The 20,627-nt window shown below is 39.0% G+C and overlaps 1 protein-coding gene across 7 annotated transcripts; it reads right to left on the bottom strand.

Annotated features, from left to right (window-relative positions):
- Positions 1-35: 35 nt before the first annotated feature.
- Positions 36-19,756, bottom strand: POLG2 (DNA polymerase gamma 2, accessory subunit). Of its 7 annotated transcripts, XM_024760731.1 has the most exons (9): positions 19,118-19,756; positions 14,874-15,000; positions 14,655-14,760; positions 13,627-13,800; positions 12,616-12,756; positions 10,304-10,384; positions 7,998-8,119; positions 5,974-6,091; positions 36-2,739 (listed from the first exon to the last, which is right to left on the bottom strand). In XM_024760731.1, the coding sequence occupies exons 1-9, from the start codon at positions 19,668-19,670 to the stop codon at positions 2,650-2,652; spliced, it is 1,512 nt and encodes a 503-aa protein (XP_024616499.1). In that variant the 5' UTR covers positions 19,671-19,756; the 3' UTR covers positions 36-2,649. The 7 variants fall into 7 exon arrangements, 5 of the variants coding, with proteins under 5 accessions (XP_024616499.1, XP_024616500.1, XP_024616501.1 ...); XM_024760732.1 differs by lacking the exon at positions 36-2,739 and having other exon boundaries at positions 5,024-6,091; positions 7,998-8,098; XM_024760733.1 differs by lacking the exons at positions 36-2,739; positions 5,974-6,091 and having other exon boundaries at positions 8,055-8,119; positions 10,304-10,359.
- Positions 19,757-20,627: the final 871 nt, after the last annotated feature.

Here is a 20,627-nt window from a genome sequence, read left to right as displayed (position 1 = left end):
TCTACTTTCCAGGTCCCATGTACATGCATCTAATTGGTAGAAGATATTCACAGCCATGCCCTGGCAGCAAAGGAACTGTAATTTTTCAGGTGTCAGACCCCACCAAATAGAAGAAGGGTTATGATGTGGCTTAAGAGAACCAATCAAAATAGCTACCACACTAGCCAAAATATCAATCAAGACTGAGGGGGAAATAAAGACATTTTAAGACAAAGACTGAGAAGGAGGTTTCCCAATCCCATTCACACTGAAAGAACTATACAGTGTACTCGATGAAGAAGGAAACTGAATACAGAGGAAGGGTGTAGGATTCAAGAAGAAAATGTAAGTGTGTGTGTGTGTGTGTGTGTGTGTGTGTGTGTGTGTGTCAGGGGGAGGCACAGAGTGAGAGAGAGAGGTCTATGAGGTCTGAAAACATTATAAAGTTACCATGATTTTGAAAGTGTGGTATGGGTATATGGCTGGAGAAGTAGAAATATGTAAATGTAATGGGACAGAAAGTCCAGATATAGATCTAAATACATATAGGAGTTTAGCATATGAAAAATATGGCATTTTAAGTCAATGGGGAAAAGATGCAATATTCAATACACTTTAAAAACTTGAGAACCATATTTAATAAGTTAGAACTCCACTTCATTCTTTGCAACAAAATTAATTCAGCTAGCTCAAATATTAAAATACCTAAAAATGAAGCCACAGAAGTGCTAAAAGAAAACAGGAGGAATTTTATAATAATCTTTAAGAGGGAAAGGCTTTTCTAGGTATGACTCACAATCCAGAAGACATAAATGATTGTTAAATTTAGTTAGATGAAACATTTAAAAATTACATTTAAAAATCTTAAACTAAGTCAAAAGAATGGGGGGGTATTTTGAATCCATGTCTTTGATAAAGTATGAAGTTCTACAATGTATAATGAGCTCTCACAAATTAAGAAAAAAGCCAAAAATCCAATAGGAAACCAGGAAAAGGCTGTATCTGCAAGGTGACACCAGGGCAGCACAAAAACCTTGATGGGATGAAGAGCTGCAAACAGGTGTGCTCTGACCAGCTGCCCTCAAGCATTTGTCCCTTCTGCCCCTTCTGCTCCCAGAGCTGGGGGATTACAACCTAAGGAGACTGCCTTCTCTCAGTGCTGCTTCTCCTGAAGGATGTAAAGGGGAGACTTAACCAGAGGAATGATCAACAGTGGTTCAGTGATGTCTGAAGATCCTTCTTTCTCCTTTACTGCCCTGAAGGGACATGGGCTAGTGCCTTGTCTTTGACCTTTATTACACACAACCAGAGACAGTAACTGAGATTTCGGGTAGTACATAAACTTATAGGTTAGGACAATTAGACACCTAAGGATTACAATGACCTCCAAGCACATCTCCTTGGCCCCTCAGACATAATGCGGGGGAAGGCACAGCTGGCGAAGGGCCAGAGCAGGACCCTCTAAAGGGCAGGGGCTCCTCTTGCCAGGTCCAGGAAGGGCATTGCTACCTCTCTTGTCCTGGCCACCATCACCTGGGCATTGTCAGAGCTCCTCTAACATTCCACTCTCCAGTGATCTTTTCAAAATAACAGTATGTCCCTTCTCTGCTCAAACTGTGCCCCCTCCTGCCCTAGTGGCTTCCAGAGTCCTTACTGTGGCCCCCATGGCTCTAAGCAACATGGGCCCTGACCACCTCTCTGACCTCACCTTCTCCCCTTCTCCCCTCTGTTCTGGCCTGCTTTATGTTCCTTGCTCACTCTACACCATTTTCCTCCTAAGGGCCTTAGCACTTGCTACTCCCTTCTGCCTAGAATGTGCTGCCCCAGATGTTCACACAGCTGGCTCCTTCACATCATTCAGTCTCAGCTGGAAGGCCAGTCCTCAGAGGCTCCCCTGATCACCTATGTAAAGCACACTACCCTAGGCATGATCTAGCACGCCATCCTGTCCTATTTTACAACACTATCGCTACCCAAAATGACCTGAAATTGCCCATGCACCTACTTGCTTATTGTCTGTCCCCGCCTCCCCACCCCTAGAAGGGCCTTGTTTGTTTTGTTCACCACTACATCCCCAGCACCTAGAGTTCCTGGTACTTGGATGCTCAAAAAGCCTTTATGAATAAACAAAATGAACAGATATACAACACATATAATAACAGGCCAGTCTTTAGGAGAAGCACAACTACCCCTGGCATTTAAATCTGAGAGAAATTTCTCCCATGCTTCCTCACAGGAAGACGTGGTGTACATAGCAAACAAATGCCCTCAAAACATTCTTATGGCTAAATGAAGAATGAGTTTTATAGAACTATTTCTAATAACATCTTTCGGTACATATTGGTGTGGTGTAATACCTAAGAAGAGTATTTGATAAAACAAAATTTATTAAATGCAATTGGGCTGGAGGGAAGTTTTGTCAAAATAATACCATCCAGGTTTGCAGCTCTCTGATAAATTTAACAGTGGTTACTACAGGAGTGAACATCAGAAACCACCCGTAAATATTTTAAAATATACTTATGAGGGCCCCACTGTTAAGAGAAATAGTAAGTCTGTCTGGGATAGGGCTCAAATATATTTATTTTTAAAAGCTCCACAGGAGATTCTGATGTGTAACTCCAGTCAGACACTTCTGATCTGGATAATCCTCCATAAATATTACTTACCTCAACTGCAGTATAGACATTCCATGTTGGCAGTTAGTGCAGTCAGCTGATCTGAGACCAGGAATACAATCTTCCTGTGAGGCTGAGGCCCCTAAGAAGACAAAGTACCTAAATAAAGGTACCTGTGGGCAGGACTGAGATTTTCGTCAGAAAAATAATTTTTAAAAACATTTTAATCTCACAGTTATATTAAAACGAAATATTGGACCCCAAACTGCAAAAATGAAATTTAAACTTTTAAGTAGACATATGGTGGGAATACAGGCATTGCAGTTCTGAGAGTTCTGTGGTTAAGGTGAGATAAAGCAAATGAGCAGTTGTGTGTCATGGCATTCTAATTTTATCACCCTCAGTATTCTTGAGAATTGGGATTCTTTTTTTTTTTTTTGCAGTACGTGGGCCTCTCACTGGTGTGGCCTTTCCCGTTGCGGAGCCCAGGCTCTGGACACTCAGGCCCAGCGGCCATGGCTCACAGGCCTAGCCGCTTCGCAGCATGTGGGATCTTCCCGGACTGGGGCACAAACCCGCGTCCCCTGCATCGGCAGGTGGACTCTCAACCACTGCGCCACCAGGGAAGCCCCGGGATTCTTGATGTGGGAGGAGATACAGATGTGTGATAGAAGAGGTTAAAGTAAAAACTCTTAAGTCCTAAAGGGGCATGAGGGGACTTTTGGGGGGTGATGGAAATGTTCTATATTATCATTGTGGTAGTGGTTACACATTTGTCAGAACTCATAATCTGTACATTTAAAATAGGTAAATTTACCGTATGTAAATCATATCTCAATAAAGCTAATCCACACACACACACACCAGTCCTGAATTTGAATTGCAATTATTGGTGAGTTCGTGATGGCACCCAGAGTATAGTCTCCAAACAGTTTTCCAGTAAAATGAACCAGGGCTCCTTGGAGAAACTCTAAACTATACAGTCTCTATATTACATATTAGATACCAAGGAAGCTATCAAAGACTACTAAAGTTGTGCCAAAAGGACTTGAGGCCAACATGAAGAGGCTCCTACTGGCCAAAGACAGAACAATTTGTGCATGAAAAAGAGTAACTTTAAAGAGGACAAATCTAGCATTTCTCCCACCTTTCCCATACCTCTAAGCAAACAGCAGATGAGATATTTTCTTTTATATAAGTATTCTAGCTAATAAATAAAGAAGGAGGATGGAATCAGAATATCACCATTTTGCCACCTCTAATGAACTGACTGATCTAGGCATTGGTCAATGATTGCTGGCATTCCCCCAAGAGAAACAGCCAGACAGTCACCGCTCCCTGATGGGAGAATACAGCCTATAAAATAATCTTGCCCACCCCCCCGCCAAACTGAACTTGAAGCTGATCAAGCCTCTGGATTCAATTCCTAATCTATAGGAAATATAGAGAGAGGAATAGGTTAAACTACACCAAGGGGATTCAATAAGCAAAATCCAAACAGTAGAAAACACCATAACAAACAACTCAAATGTCTTGGAAAAAAAAAAAAAGAGTGTGAGCAGGTGAGAGAACTCAAATCTATTGTATAAGGATAAGAGAGACTAAAAGACCTACAACCAACTTTAATAAATGGGTCTTATTTGGATCCTGATCCAACAATGAGACAACTGGAAACTAAGTGGATATGATATTAACGAATTGGTTTTTAAAAACTTTTTATTATTAAAATCTTCAAACATACACAAAAAGCAGTACATGAACTCCCATGTACCCATCACTCAACTTCAACAACTCAGCACTATCCCTATTTTCCCTCCATATTCTACCACTTTTTAAAACTAAATTTTAAAAGTCTCAGATATCATATATTTTTACTCAAAAATATTTAACTATGTGTCTCTATCAGACAATGACTTTTTAAAAAGAAAAATAAAGCCATAATATCATATCACACCCAAGGAAATTCTCAATAATTCCTATTATCATCTACTGTTAATTTTTTTCAGGCGTGAGAACGGTTAACTTAACAAAAGATCCTGAACTAAAATATTTACAAATGAACTGATAGCTGCGATCTGCTTCGAAATAACGTAGAAGGGCGATGTGGGGTGGATGAGGCAAGACTGGTCAAGGGTTGATGGTTGTTGGTGCTGGGTGATAGGTACATGGGGTTAATTATACTATTCTGTGTATGTTTGTGTTTGAAATTCTCCCCAAGAGCAAAAAATAATAACCAAAAAATAAAGACCTACTAAGTAAAGTCAACTCAGATAAGCCAGCCAAGCTTTTAAGACATTTTACACAAAGTATCAGAATTTTTGTCAGGTTGGTAATGACAACAGTTAACACAAACATAATCAGCACACAAAAGTTTAAAGATTTCTTATAAACATATCTATTAGAATCAGACATGAAGTACACTAATATTAGATTATGCCATTTAACATTTATTTTAGCTTGCTTTGCAAAAGTCAATAAATGTTCTCATTATTAAAATTTTAGTTTTAGGTTAATCTTTGATATTTGACAGTGTATATAAAGACTCTTCTTTCCTGATAACAAAACCCATTTCAGAGAAGACAAGACAGTACTGCCCCAAGGGATAAATTGTGTTTGATCCAAATTAATCATGATATTCTCATTCCCTTGGACAATGACTGGCCTAGTAATGACCATGTGATTCAGTTCTGATAAATAGAATAAAATGTAAATAAGTCTTCTGACCAGGATGTTTGGGAAAGCTTTTACTTTCCTAATTAAAAACAGAAGAGCCTTGGCTGGCTAGCTCTATCTCTTTGACTTTCTTCCTAACTCGAATGTGGCTGAGAAGGCTAGAAATACATCCGCCATCTTGTGACTAAGAAGAAACAAGTATAAAGATAAAAGCCAATATCTTGTGACTAAGAAGAAACAAGTATAAAGATAAAAGCCAATATCTTGTGACTAAGAAGAAACAAGTATAAAGATAAAAGCCAATATACTAAAGATGGTGGAAAGACAGCCAAGCGCCTTGCTCCCTAACTACTATAGAGGAAACAATTACACCAGCTCTGGACAGTCTACTCCCTCGATTTCTTGTTATGAAAGAAACAAACTCCAATTTGCTTAAGCCAGTATAGCAGTCCTTTTGTTTCTTATAGCTGAACATATTCCTGATAGCATGAAATACATCAAGAAATATAAGTAATGAAAACTAAATCAAAAAAAGCACCAAAAAATCCACTTCTGAGTGCAAAGAGGCTAAAAAAGAAAAACACTAATAATAATCTCAGTTAAATAAGACAACCAAATTAGGAAAGGAGAATATTTATTACACAAATATTAGAATCTATACATTCTTAGCTGATGATATATATTTAATTAAAAAGTCTTTTACTTTGGATATATGCATCGTTTCCTTCATTGTGGTGTCTCTACTTCTCAGATGTATTAATCCATTCTCCAAAGTAGCTTCAGTAATCAACACTGTGAAGAGGATACTCATTTCATCATATCTAAGAAAAAAAGGTAGTTAACCAAAACACGTGAGCACAAATATAGATTGTAAATTCACCACATTACCAGCTTTAATTACTCAGGAGCCAATGCCACCTTCAAGAGTCACAAAACTCAGGGACTTCCCTGGTAGTCCAGTGGCTAAGGCTCCAAGCTCCCAATGCAGGGGGCCCAGGTTCGATCCCTGGTCAGGGAGCTAGATCCCACATGCTGCAACTAAAGTTCCTGTATACAACAACTAAAGTTCTATAAAAAAATTAAGAAAGAAAGAAAGGAAAAAAAGAGTCACAAAACTCAAAGGCAGGCCTTGAGAACTGAACCCAAAAATACTTTTTTCAAGTTTCTGAATCATTCTCAAAGTAAAATTTTCAGGAAGTTTCTGACTTATTGTAATAGCTAGGCAGTCATAAAAGAAAAGAAAATATAAGAAATGAACACTGGTACCTCAACACACCATTTGGTGTGATCTGGATGAACCTCAGAATAACCTCAGCCTTTTGGTATTTGGATACAATCCAAGAAAATAATTTTAGGCAAAACTCTCTTATAATACTACTATAATATTAAGATCTAGTGTACAACAAATTATACCAAAAACCATGCTAAATATATACCTTAGTACACTAACTTACAGTTTCTAGTTTAGCAATAACTGAATATGTTCCACACTGGCCTTCCTTCTGTTTACCCAGTCATACTATCTCATTGTTTCTTTTCTTTTAGGACTCCACCAGAAATTATCTTATTTATCTACTTGCCTGTTGTCTATTCTATCCCACTAGAATATAAGTGTCATTAAGAACAGGAAACTTTTCTGTGTTGTTTACTGCTGTATCAAAGAACAAAAAATATAGTGAGTGCTTAATAAATATCTGGAGAAAAGTATCCTGGGACAAAGGAAAAAAACTATCCTGGGACATAAAGCCTTTACCATGTAAAGAACAATTGTAACTTGATATTGTCCACATGACTCAAAGGGTAAGATTTTAGAAACTGAGAACACTGGAAAGTTCAAGTACCACCCCTTCATCTTATATATGATAAAGCCATCAGTTGCTTTATCTATAGAAACTTATTTTTCTTCTGACATCATCTGAAAGGTATATTTTAACAAGTTACTACAGAACTGAGGAGCAAAACACGAGGCTTCACAACTTTTCACCTAAAAGATATGTATTCAACACAAAAAGCTAAAAAAATAACAAAATAAACCCAAAGTAGGGAAAAATGAATTATTTTATTAAAAAACAGAAGTTAATGAAAATAGCAGGGGGTAAGACTAGAGACAGGAGATCAGTTCGGAGATTATTTCAATAATCCAGTCAAGAGATACTGGTGATCTTAATGGGGAGATGTGGATGTGAGATACATTTAGGAGGAAGACAAGAGTTAGTGATGGACTAGACTCTAACAGTAAGGAAGAGGGAGGAGTGAAGGACAATATCCAGGTTTCAGTCTTGAGCAATCAGGTAAACAGAGGTGCAGATCACCGAGAAAACTAGTTCTCTGTTCTCTGGAATAGAATTACCTTCCACTCAGCCTGAGAATGAACAAGGCCAGCAAGGAAACGGCACTCCACTCATGTTCCCCCAGTCCTGATTCAACAAATGTGTCTAATATAAATAATTCCATCCCTGATAAACTGATAAACTCAGGTACACATACTTCATGGTGTTAAGTCTTGAAGTTTCACATAGTTTGCGCTCATATATACCTGATGAGTATTGTTTCCTGCTGTACCAATTAACTAATAAGGGTATGTGGTTCTGTAAACAGGAAAGTTAGGAATAATTTTGAATTACAGTATATATAGATATTTAGAAGAAATCTGTTACTCATAAAGAAACATCGTATAATCAAAAACTCTGAATACATTTTTTAAGCAAGAAAAAACACAATTCTTACTTTGAATAAAGTTGTTCCAATGAGGATGGCACAGTTTCCAAATAACCAGGCCACACAGATATTCCATTTTCTAATAATTCATTAAATAGCCCTTGACAAACCTGGGGAAAAATACAAACACTCTGCATATGAAAGAAAGAAAAGTAGCTAGAGTTATTACCCTATTTTTATGAAACCACCAATCATCTTTTTCACTCTTTAAAGTGGGAATAAATCCCTTTAATTACATGATAATATTGTTGATAATTTTATATATTGTATATTTATAAATTGTATACTTCTTCTGAAGAACTTAAACACTGCAAAGCTGAATACTAAATGCAAATCTGAAATTTTTATACCAAATATAAGAATTTTTATTATCATCATTCATAACACAAATAAACAAAAGCAAAACAGATTCTATCAGAAAAAAATAGTCCAAAGGGCTATGTTAACTCTAAACTTATCTGAGACTTGAGAACTGAGCCTAAGGGTTATAATACGATGTAAGGAAGAGCCATTAAAGGAAACTAAGGAGAAGGAGCCAGAAAAGTATGAAGAAAACCCAGAGAGTGGTGTTCCTGAAGCCAACTAAAGAAAATGTTTCAAGAAGAAAAGAATGATTGATTAGTTTCAGTGGAATGCTGGAGACAAAAGCCTGATTGGAAATACAGAAGTAATGATGAGTAAATGACATAGTACACTTTACTGTTTTCTTAAAAATGGTGAAGCAAGAAAAAGAAAAGTTTAAAACTCCCTTAACAATCTAGAACTAAAATTCTAAAGCAGAATTTCTCTCATTGGCACTGCTGATATAGGATGTTTAGCAGCATCCCTGGTATCCATTAGATGTCCGGAGCACCCTTCCCCACCTTCTGACAACCAAAAATGTCCCCCCAAATGTCCCCAGATATTACCAAATGTCCCCATGGGGAGGGAGAGGGGGAGGATGGTGGGATGGGGTAGGGGTGTGTGCCTGAGCTAGAGCACTGTTTCTCAAACTTAAACACCAGAATCACCTGGAGGGCTTGCAAAACACAGATGGCTCAGCCTCGCCCCCCAGAGTTTCTGATTCAACAGGTCTGGCAAGAATTTGCATTTCTAACAAGTTCCCAGGGAAAGACCACAGCGAAGTAAATGGGTGTTAAGGTACAGGATATTTTGGGGATAGATGAGAATATAGATATTAACAAATCTAAGAAATTATCAGGGAAAAATAAATATGAGTTTTAGTAAGTTTAGTTTTGGTTGCCAGCAGAAAATGTGCTCTAACAGAAGGTAGAAAAGGAGAGAAAAAGTTCTAAGCATGATAAAGCGCAGGTGAAGACATGGGGAAATAACCCACAAAACCTCTTTCATAGCCCAGAAAGTTACATACGTAAGGATTCTCTTTGTCATACTGCTGAGGGGAAAAGTGTTAAAAACAGAATAAGACACGACTCTTTTGGTAAAACACCCAAGGCACAAAATACTACTAATATTCTTACAAACAAAAACAAAACAAAACAAAAGGCCTGCAATGGTAATGATGAAAATCTAGGAAGCAGAGTTCTTTGTCCTTCAAGCAAAAAAATCCCTAGGAACTTGGTACCTACCAGGGTGTTGTGGAACCTCCTGCAATCCTGGGGGAAATGTGGAAATTAAGCCATTCTCTTCCCTTTCCCTGAACTCATTATCCCCACCTTCCCAGACCCCTGCACAGGAGCCCAGGAAAGCCAGGTCAATCTTTCTAGTATCCTCACTCAGGTCCCTGGATGGGTCTGAGTTACCCAAACAGAAATGACTGCTGAAGGGGTCCTGGTTTTTCTTAACAGTATTTAATTTGACCAGATAGATTAGAAAAATAAGATTACAGATCTAGAACTTGTGCTTATACCAAAAAGTATCAAAAGTGTTAAGTTAAAAAGGGAAGAGGGTAAGAAATAATTCACTAGACGTCTGTACAAATATTCTGATTGCCAAAATTATGCAAACTCATTAAAAAAAATGCAACTATGACTGGGCATGACATTAATAGCAAAGCCCACTGAACTGTATTCAGCTTCTTTAATATAATATACTTCAAATTATCTGTAGTATTTATTATTATTTAATTAAAATTCATTATTAATGAATGATTTAATTAAAAATTTAAAAATTCATTAAAAATGGTTTTTTTCATTTAATACAAATTTCATTATTTAATTGAAATATGTTCACAGTTCATTATTTAATTAGAAGTTTAAAAAAAATGAATGAAAATAAAACTTTAGATGGCAAATTACTCATTTACTTAGAATAATGGTTATAATTGAAATCATGACATTAAAACTTATTTAACCCACCTGTCTTAGTTCCACTGTTGGGCCTCTTCCCACATCCAAAGCAACCTTAATAGGGGCTAAACAAGGGTGAAGTTTAAGCACCTAAAACAATTTAAAGAGAAGGGGTAAAAAGGACAAGCACTAATAAACATGAAGATGTTTAAGCAGTTAAAATTTTCTGTGTGAAAATGGAAGCTAGCTGAGGTCATAAAAAATATCACATAATGATGTATCAACCATCTTTATTCAGCTGCTCATAGATTTCTCCATTCAGGCATTCTACAGAAATAAGTTCACTTGATATTCTCCCATTTTCTGACAAATCCATTTTCTCTCAGTTGAAATGCCCCTTTCTGGCATCACTGCCTTCCCTACCCAGCCTGAGCCATGTGGCTTATCACTTGGACTTTCTCTTGCCAAAACCCATCACTCTATGCATTCATTCAGCCATTCAACAAACATGTGAATGGCTACTTGGTACGAGAAATAATTCTAGGTGGTGGGGACAAAAATCCTGTCCCTCATAATGCAGAGAAGCAGATAACAAAATAGATAAGTAAATAATATATTTGAAGGTGGTAAGTGTTGAAAAAAAAAAGAAGATAGGAAGTGCTGGCAAGGCGTGGGCTGGTGGAGGGTTGTTTGCTATTTTAAATAAGGTGGTAAGAGGGAATTCCCTGGCAGTCCAGTGGTTAGGACTCCACGCTTCCACTGCAGGGGGCGAGGTCTCTGGTGAGGGAACTGAGATCCCACATGCTGCACGGTGCAGCCAAAAAAAAAAAAACAAAACGAAAAGAAACTACAATGGGACCATTAAAAATAAATAAATAAATAAGGGGGTAAGAGAAAGTCTCCTCTCTGAGGTAACATGTGAGCAGACTTGAAAGGGGATGGAGGGACGAGACGTGGACTTGGAGGAAGAGCACTCAGACAAAGGGGAGCATTAATGACAAGGCTCTTGAGCTGGGAGCACACACTGGGCATGTTCTAGAAACAACAATAGGTCTGTGCTGCTGGAGCAGACTGAGTAAGGTGGAGAGGAGTTGAAGGTCAAAAAGGATAATGCTTTGTAAAACATTTTAGGGGCTTTGGCTTTTCCTCTGAGTGAGAGGAGGAGCTTATTGGAGTGCTTAGAGCAGAGGAACAAAGTAACGCGTACCTTTAAAAAGGCCACTCAGTGCAGGGAGGTGGGGATGATGGTGGCTTAGATCAGACTGCAAGCAGGGGAGGTGCTAAGAAACCGTCAGATTCAGGATATATTTTGAAGACAGAATCAAAGAGGTTTTGCTGATGGTTTGGATGTGCAGTATGTAAGAGAAAGAAAAGAAAGGATCCCGCTGTTTGTCTGCTACACATACCCTATAAATCCCAAACAATTCTATAAATGGCCACATCAGGCTAAAGGAGCACTGCATAATAAATCACTAACTAGGCAGAGTGGTGCTACAAACTCATGGTGTCTAATCCCAGTTGAGCACTCAACACGTGAAAACTTTTGATTTTGGGGAAGCTCCCTTTCCCATTCAAGGGAAATATGACTATTCTAAACTCTTGCCACTTAAACCCCTATTCCTCCACATTTTAAGCTAATATCTTGCTTCCTAATTCCCCAAGAAAATAGAGGATATGAGTAAAACTTCCTTCAAGGGCTAACCAGCTCCAGTAGCCTATTTATATCTATACCATTGTTTCTTTCCACCCTGCTGTTTCAAAAAATAACTCCCTTTTCAAGACAAACCCCCCCCCAACTTGTGTTCTTGACTCTGTCTTGGTCCTTCCTGTTTCTTCTAAAATCTTGCTCCATTAGGTACTTCATTTCTCTCCTATAGCTTCAACCCCTCCTCTCTCTTGATTTTGAGCCCATAAGAATGCTCAAATTGCACATACTAAAATAAGCCTTTCCCTTGACCCAGACCCATGTCTAGTTCCTGTGATCCAGTGATCAGCCACTTGGGGTCAGACCAGAAGCAGAGAGGTTAATACCACAAGTCTTGCTGGCCTGTTTTACTTCTCCTACTTAACACTCAGCTTATACAAGCAGAAGCCATACGTGAAAAGGCTCAGGGGCTAAGAATCAGAGACAGCTGTCCAGCTGCCCAAGTTCAAACAGAAACGCCTTTGGGATTACCCAAGAGGAATTCCTTCTTCTATTCTGTGAGAACCTGCTTATTATTCCTGTGGGCAGATTCTAAAAAAACTTGAAAAATAAATAACTTGCACTAAAAAAATTATTATTCAGAGTTTATATTAGAAACCAAGTACACTAACATAAAAAAAGGGAGAGAAATTTATATTTTTAATTTCCCAAGTCTATCTCTGAAATATCAAAGCACCTTTCTATGAAGATCTTTCTTTCTTGTGAAGGAGTTCTCTGTTAGCTGGAAAGAATCGTAGAGATATGCCAGCATGCCTCGGTCTAGATCTCCATTTATGGATAAAACAGAAGGAACCACATTTTTCCGTCCATCTCTGCCCTTCACAGAAAAGGAGACCAAAAATAAAGCATCATTTAGTAGAACTACCTCTTAAAATTACATTTTGCACTTACAGAATCAGAATACAATTTGATCAGTAAGTCTAGATAGACTGATGAAATTTTTAAAATTACCATTTGGCAACCCTCATAGTAATAATCGATTTGGGCAAGAATCATCAATGGATGTTGCAACCAGTAGGCCAGAATCTGGTGAGAAACAGGTTATTTACATAGTCAAAGTATCTGCCCACAAAAGGCTTATTAATTACTCATCAATTAATAAGTACAAAATACTTGTCAACTTTACACTGGAGAAACCTGGAAGCATCATCTTAACCAAGCAATAAAAGTTAACATCACCAGTAACAAGCCAATATGATGCACTGAGAAGAGGGTAGCACCATTTCTGTGGCATTCTTAGCAAAAATACATAAATCATGAGGAAACATGAAAGAAATTCAAACCAAGGGACATTCTACAAAGTAACCGGTCTGTACTCTTCAAAACTGTCAAGGTCATGAAAGACAAGGAAAAATAAAAGGAATTATTTGAAGGAAACTAAGGACACATGACAACTACATGAAATACAGGATCCTAGATTGGATCCTGGACCTATAAAGGGCAGATTAGAATAATTGGTTACATCTGAAGGGTTCTGTGGATTTGAGAATAATAGCAGATTACTGTTACTTTCCTGATCATAATGATTGCATTGTGGTTATACAGGTGAGTCCCTGTACTTGGGAAATGCATATTGAAGTATTAAGACGTCATGGGGCACCATGTCTACAGCTTATTCTCAAATGGTTCAGAAATGATCACAGAGAATCTGGGTAAAGGATACATAGGCGCGCAAGGTAAAACATACATGTAATTGAGCTACATTTTCAGGATACATGTGTAAAAGTTCATGATCTCCTAGATTCCAAAGGGTTTCTATTGGCTCCTTTCCCCACGGAAAATTGTAGTAAAGTTTGTTTCCTTTTCGGCCCGCTTCATCCTGACAATCACTGCTGCTGAAGTTAGATGGACTCACAGCAAACTGGAAAAGAAAGTTTGTCTTATTAACTTATTAAAATAAATATTAAAAAGTAAAGTTGCCCCCAGCAACTGGTCATGTCCCAAATAAAAAATTGTTAAGTTTAATTAAATATGAGTGAATATACTGTTACAAATAGTGTTTTTTAATCTGAAAGAATTACACAGAAAAACTGTTGATGTTATCTAGCATTTCTGTGGTCAATTAATAAGAAGGGAAGGAACCATGAACTAAGTGGCATAAAGAAGAAAGTATCACACACTTACCATTCTCATCCTTCCTTATTTGTGATCATTCCATTTAGTTTACATGGGTGTTTGGAGATTTTGAGAGTTAGAGAAATAAGACAATGGCATGACAAAAATGCTTACTTCAACTCTTTTCTCTTAGGCTTACACTGAAACTTGACTGTAAATTACAGGACCATTTGACTAATATGGAGAGTTCATGGAGGTTGGAAGCAAAACTAACACAGTATTGTGAAGCAATTATACTCCAATAAAGATCTTTAAAAAAAAAAAAGCTAAAGCTGTAAGAGTGGGCAAGGGTCCAACTCTACACCAGTCAGGAATGCCAGGTGAGGGATATGAACTTTACCTAGAATGTAAAGTCTTACCAACAAAAGTTTCTGAGCAAGACATCAACAGACGTCTTTAATAAAGTAACTTTGTTTTATGGAACAATGAAAATTATTACAAAGTTTTTTATATGTAGTTGTTAATTTATTATAGCTGTCTCTTATAAATATAACATAGCTACATCAAAATAAATTTCATTTATTGTAGAGAAGTATTACCTCTGACACACTAAGACAATTTGCCTAATCATTATTAAATTAAGGGTAATTATTGTAGTACCTTTCTCCACCACAGGAGTCGATGACGTAACCAGAAATCAAGCCACTGGCTCGCAGTTCTTGCTGAAGTAAACCATACCAGTGAAGCTTCAGTCTTTTCACCGATTCTTTGGATATCAGAAATATCAGATAATCACTTATTTGAAAATCATATAATCTATCCCAAAGTGAAAGTGACTGTTTAAATACAAGGCCAAGTTATTTCCATTTTTTTGTGTACCTTTTAACACCATCAGGTGTCTGCTTAGTATCAGAAACAGGATGAAAACACACTCCAATCTGAGCAAGGCCAAAAGGTAGCCTCTTGTTTAGTAGATCCAGGTAATTAACATAATGCTCCAAGGCGCCTGTCAAAAGATAAACCAATCACTATATAAACCTATTTTATAAACCCAAATAATTTTGGTCAATTTATAGACAAATTAATAATATAATGCTAACACAGCAGTAAGTACAGTAGCATGGAGCTACTAGGGCAGATCCTAATTGATTACCACTTAATTTTAGGTAGTTTCCCCCAACTTTTTAGTATGAAGATTTTCAAATCTACAAGAAAGTTGAAAGAACAGTACAATAAACATCTGTAAACCCTTAACCTAGATTCACCAATTGTCAACATTTTGCCACATTTATTTTCTATTTCTTGTTCACCCCAAAACATTTTAGCATGTACCTCCTAAAATTAAAAATATTCACTGTATACCACTATTACACCATTAAATTAATCATATCATAATTTCATCTAACTTATGGTCAATATTCTATTTTCTCGAATTGTCACCCCAAAAGCCATTTACTGCTGCTCTCTTTCTCCCTAATTAAGGTTAACTCACTGTATTTTATTAGGTCTCTTAAATCACTCTGAATCTAGAATATTTCCCCACTTCTCCCTAACTTTGCTTTTAATGATATCAATTTTTAATTTGAGAACAGGCCAGTCATAGATTATCTCACATTAGATTTGTCTGAATTTTTCCTTATTTAATTTGGGTTAATCATTTTTAGCAGGAATAAATACTACATAGTTGATGTATATGTGCTGTTGCATCCTAACAGGAGTAACACAGTATCAAATAATCCCACTTTTAATGAAACCAGATTTGATTACCAAGTTAAGGTAGTGAATATCCATTCCCCAACATTATCCTGCTCCCCAACAATCTTCCACCCAATATTTTATTTTATTTATTTTTTAACAAAGGGGCAATCATTTTCTTTTAATTAATTAATTAATTAATTTTTGGTTGTGTTGGGTCTTCGTTGCTGCATGCCGGCTTTCTCTAGTCATGGCGAGCGGGGGTTGCTCTCGTTGCGGTGCGCGGGCTTCTCATTGCAGTGGCTTCTCTTGTTGCAGAGCATGGGCTCTAGGCGCACGGGCTTCAGTAGTTGTGGCTCATGGGCTTAGTTGCTCTGTGGCATGTGGGATCTTTCCGGACCAGCGCTCGAACCCGTGTCCCCTGCATTGGCAGGCGGATTCTTAACCACTCCACCACCTGGGAAGTCCCACACCCGATATTTTAGAATCTGTTGATGAACCCCTGCTTGAATTATTATTATACCAAGGATTACAAAATCATAAAAAGGTGATTTTTCTACCCTATCTTTCCTTCTACATTTATTGCATAGCTCCTACAAGGACAAACTCTTTTCAACTCCTCTTTCTACCAGCAGCCTCAATTACTTAATTTTTTGTTTAACACTGTGGATTAGATTTTTAATTTTATTTAATGTGTTCTGATCCCTTTACCATCAATATTTATTTTAATGTTCAATTTGTCCCAAACTTAGCCAGTGGGAGTCTCCTTCAAGCCAGCATCTATGTCCTTATAACATAAACCCACTAGTCTTCTAGTAATTCTTTGCTTTCTAGCACCATAAACTGTGCCAAAGTCACTTTGTACTGCCCTGCCCCATACCTGGAATGAGCCATTTCTCCAAGCACTGGTTCCTTTAGAAACCAAATTCTGGGTACTAGGTGTGATCATTGCTATTGTCATCGCTTCTAGGCCCCTTCAATGAAGAAAGTTAGGAAATTTGTATTTTTAAAAAATCATGAATTCACACTAATAGTCAATTCAAATTTAACATTATAAAGTTTATCCTTGCCTTGTACATCTTTTCTCTTTCAGTGAAAATCTTGGTTCCTAATAAATCTATCCATTGGTCTATTTGCTTTATCCTATATGTGAAACAGCTTCAGAATTATAATCCCAACATTTCTACTTACAATAAATCAATACAATAAAGTTCAAGATTTCTTTGTAGTTCTTTATGCACTTAGATTATATCCCACTAAATGATAACACTGTGTTCAAAAGTTACTTGATTTGAGATTTCCACTTCTGGTAATAGTAGACAAGCTTGTTGATAACAAGAAAAACAGGTCAAGAAACAGAAAAAAAGAATCTGTTTAAAGACATAGGAGAGCTGTCAAGGCAGTAAGGACTTGAGGGTCCAAGATTTGGAGAGAATGTAAGAACAGAGGTGAACCCAACATTTAGTGCTGCTTTTCCAATCTGAAGTAGGAGAACTAAGAAGCTGAAATGCTGAGCAGAGCTTCCTGACATCGTATGGGGCTAGGAAGCCCAAAAATTGTAGTTCGAGGCTCTTAAGGAGGAGGGGCCCTGGAAAACACCCCAGCCTTTCACTACGCACACTCAAAAGGGCTACACTCTAGGAGCAGAGGTGAAGCAAAAAGACTGAAATCCAGCCTCAATACGCTTAATCCCGGATTGTATTAAGAAGATATGCCCTAGCTGCCTGCCAAAAGCAAAAGTAAACCCTCCCAGGTAGAAGAAAACAATGCCACCCAGAGCCTCAATTTATCTCTACAATTAACACACAAATTACCTAGAAAATCTTAAGTCCAAATGACCAAAAGCCCGGAGTAAGACAGATAACAGAAACCGACATATCTGAGTTATCAGATATAGACTTTTAAGTGTAATTAATGTGTTCAAGAAAGCTGATAAGATGCTGGGGGGTGAGTCTAACATATGTGTAATTAATCACAGAAGGACAGAAGAAAGAATGGGGCAGTAACAATATTTGGAGACAAAATGGCTGAGAAATTTTAAAAACCGTTCATAAGTAGAGGCTACCACAATAGCTCAAACGTGAAATAAAGAGGGTAAGGGTACTGGGCATAGAAAGAAATGGCAAACTGGTACTCAAGAAACTAAAAACACTAGACAACCAAAAATTTGGCAAGTAAGTGGATTTAAGTTTCTAAAGGCAAGAAAATGTCTGGCACATCAATAAATGCTTTGATGAAGCTAAGAGAGCTATGTTTCATTTTCTAATACGGAAAAAAAGATTTATTTGTTTTGGGACATGGTAATGAGCAGTGATTTAACTTCCCCAAAGTAAAATCATCATAGAATAATTAAAGTAGTACAAATCAAAATTGTCACGTTTACCCACCAGTTTAAGTTTGCTTTATTTTATTAAGGAAATCTTTAGAAGTTTACAATATAGGTACCAATTTTCAGAGAACCATGGACACTGGTTATTTTAAATTACTTCCTAGTACCACTTAATAAAAAATGGTAAGGATAGCATTTTGCAAAGATGAGATGCTGTGGCAGCAAGTCTGTCCTGTAAAAATTTTGAATTTTTTTTTCCAGAATCTCTGCTATCATGATCTATTTGACTTTGAAGGCATATTGTGCCCTACAAATTTCTGTGTATTCACTCAAGAATCGCTTATAAAACTTGATTAGTCCTATTATTCTGCCAATTCAAAAATTACCTTAAGGGCTCTTCAAACAGATTGTGTAGATCAGTTTTCGGTAAGAAAAACTGGGGGAGGGCATTTTCTTGTTGCTCTAGAAAAACGAGCTCTCGATTAGCCTATAGTGTGTAAAAAAAAGAAAACTATGGAAGTATTTATAAATATTTCAGTAACAATGAACCAATGATTCAAACACACGATTTAATTTATGTCCTAATTCTAGGGTCGCTCAATAAACTCCAAAATTCTAGGGTTCCCTTGTGAAACTGAGAGCTTTACTAGAGCCTTGGGCCGGATTCTTTTTTTTTTTTTTTTTTTTTTTTTGCGGTACGCGGGCCTCTCACCGCTGCGGCCTCTCCCATTGCGGAGCACAGGCTCCGGACGCGCAGGCTCAGCGGCCATGGCTCACGGGCCCAGCCGCTCCGCGGCGTGTGGGATCTGCCTGGACCGGGGCACGAACCCGTGTCCCCTGCATCAGCAGGCAGACTCTCAACCACTGTGCCACCAGGGAAGCCCCGGGCCAGATTCTTTAAGGAACAATAACGATCCCATGAACCAGTTTTCTCCGAGGCAGCAGCAACACTGTCAACAAACCCAACTACTTCAAGAAGACTGAGAACCAGATAATTTCCTTTCCATGTGAACACAGGGCCAGCTGCAATCTGGGAAATCGAGCGAGTCTGCCTTTCCACCCCGACACCTATTTTGAAGCATGAAATCGTGAAGCATACCGTGAAGAAGGTTCTCCCGTAGTTTCCCAGAAGTTTTCAGTAAGTTCTCAAGAAATGCTCCTAGCTGTTCCTTACTCAGCTCTTTGTCTTGCAAGATTTCGCGTAGCGTTTCTGCAGAAACTAACCTGAAGGCACTGTCCCCGGGCAGCGAAGGGCCTGGTTCATGGTAGAGGGCGTCTACCGGGAAGACCTGCTCCCTGAACACCACCACCGCGGACCACCATTCCGCCGCCAGGTTCTTCCGCAACTCTATACCCAAGGGGCCAAGGCCGGGGTGGCACCCGCTCAGAAGAGAATCTCGACTAAGCTGTCGCTTGGTGCCACTGAGGAAACGCCTTTTCTGACAGATCTCTACCAGCACCTCGCTCTCCTCGCCGCCAGACTCGGGGCCTTCTCTCAGCTCGCTCACCGGGGGCAGCTCCCCGTGCGACCTCAAGGGCCCTACAAAGGAGCCGCTCCCTTCCGTCAACTGCCCCCCATCTACTCGACTAAACCCAGACAACAGGCATCTGCAGAATTTCTGGCCGGCTCTGACGGCTGCACCACAGCGCATCGCCCTCAGGAATTAAAAGTGCATAGACTCCTATGAAAGGCTAACATATGTGTAATATGGGTCCCGAAAACCCGCCACAACAGGGAGTAGGGGGCCACCTGCGCAGGCGCGACGGAAGTGAGCGTGTGCGCGGCCGACCCCACCAACGGAAGTACGTCACTGCGTTCCGGCCGCTGCCGCCACCGCCGCCTGCCTATCCCACTCGCCAAGGCGAAGTTAGGCTTCCTGTCTCTTACATCCGTCACGTCCGGCTCTCTCTACTTGTTCTTTTTGTCTTCAACACCGATAAAGACCATTCCCATCTACTTTTCACTATCCCGCTGTTGCCACTAGAGTCAGCTTTACCTTCCCTTTTTTTTTTTTTTCCCCGCAAAAGAGACATCAGAATATTTCGGTGGCCTTCCTGGTGACGCAGTGGTTGAGAGTCCGCCTGCCGATGCAGGGGACACGGGTTCGTGCCCCGGCCCGGGAAGATCCCACATTCCCGGAGCGGCTAGGCCCGTGAGCCATGGCCGCTGAGCCTGCGCGTCCGGAGCCTGTGCTCCGCAACGGGAGAGGCCACAACAGTGAGAGGCCCGCGTACCGCAAAAAAAAAAAAAAAAAGTAAAATAAACTACTTCGGTATTCTAAAAACTACCATTTAAATACACCTTCTCAGCCTTAAGTGTTCACGAAAATAAATCTTGGTTCCCCTCTTTACAATTGTACTCCTTAATGGTAGTTTAGAGACCCACGCCTTGCGTGCATCTCTAGTAAAATGCTGTCCTGCCTGCCCTCTCCTGGGAGTGCCCGTTGAGGTTGTGACGGGGAAGGAGTATAGTCCCCTTACATATTGGTGTTAAAAGGGATGCCCTGGGCCAGCAGCACCCGCATCACCTGGAAACGTTGCTTAAAAAACAAGCTGCTGAAAAGGGCCCAGCAATATTTAAACTCTCCAGGTTGACGTGGAGGCATACT

The sequence above is a fragment of the Neophocaena asiaeorientalis genome, unplaced genomic scaffold (assembly GCF_003031525.2).
Source record: "Neophocaena asiaeorientalis asiaeorientalis breed wild unplaced genomic scaffold, Neophocaena_asiaeorientalis_V1.1 scaffold30, whole genome shotgun sequence".
Taxonomy (NCBI): domain Eukaryota; kingdom Metazoa; phylum Chordata; class Mammalia; order Artiodactyla; family Phocoenidae; genus Neophocaena; species Neophocaena asiaeorientalis.
This window is presented reverse-complemented; position numbering and strand designations above follow the sequence as displayed.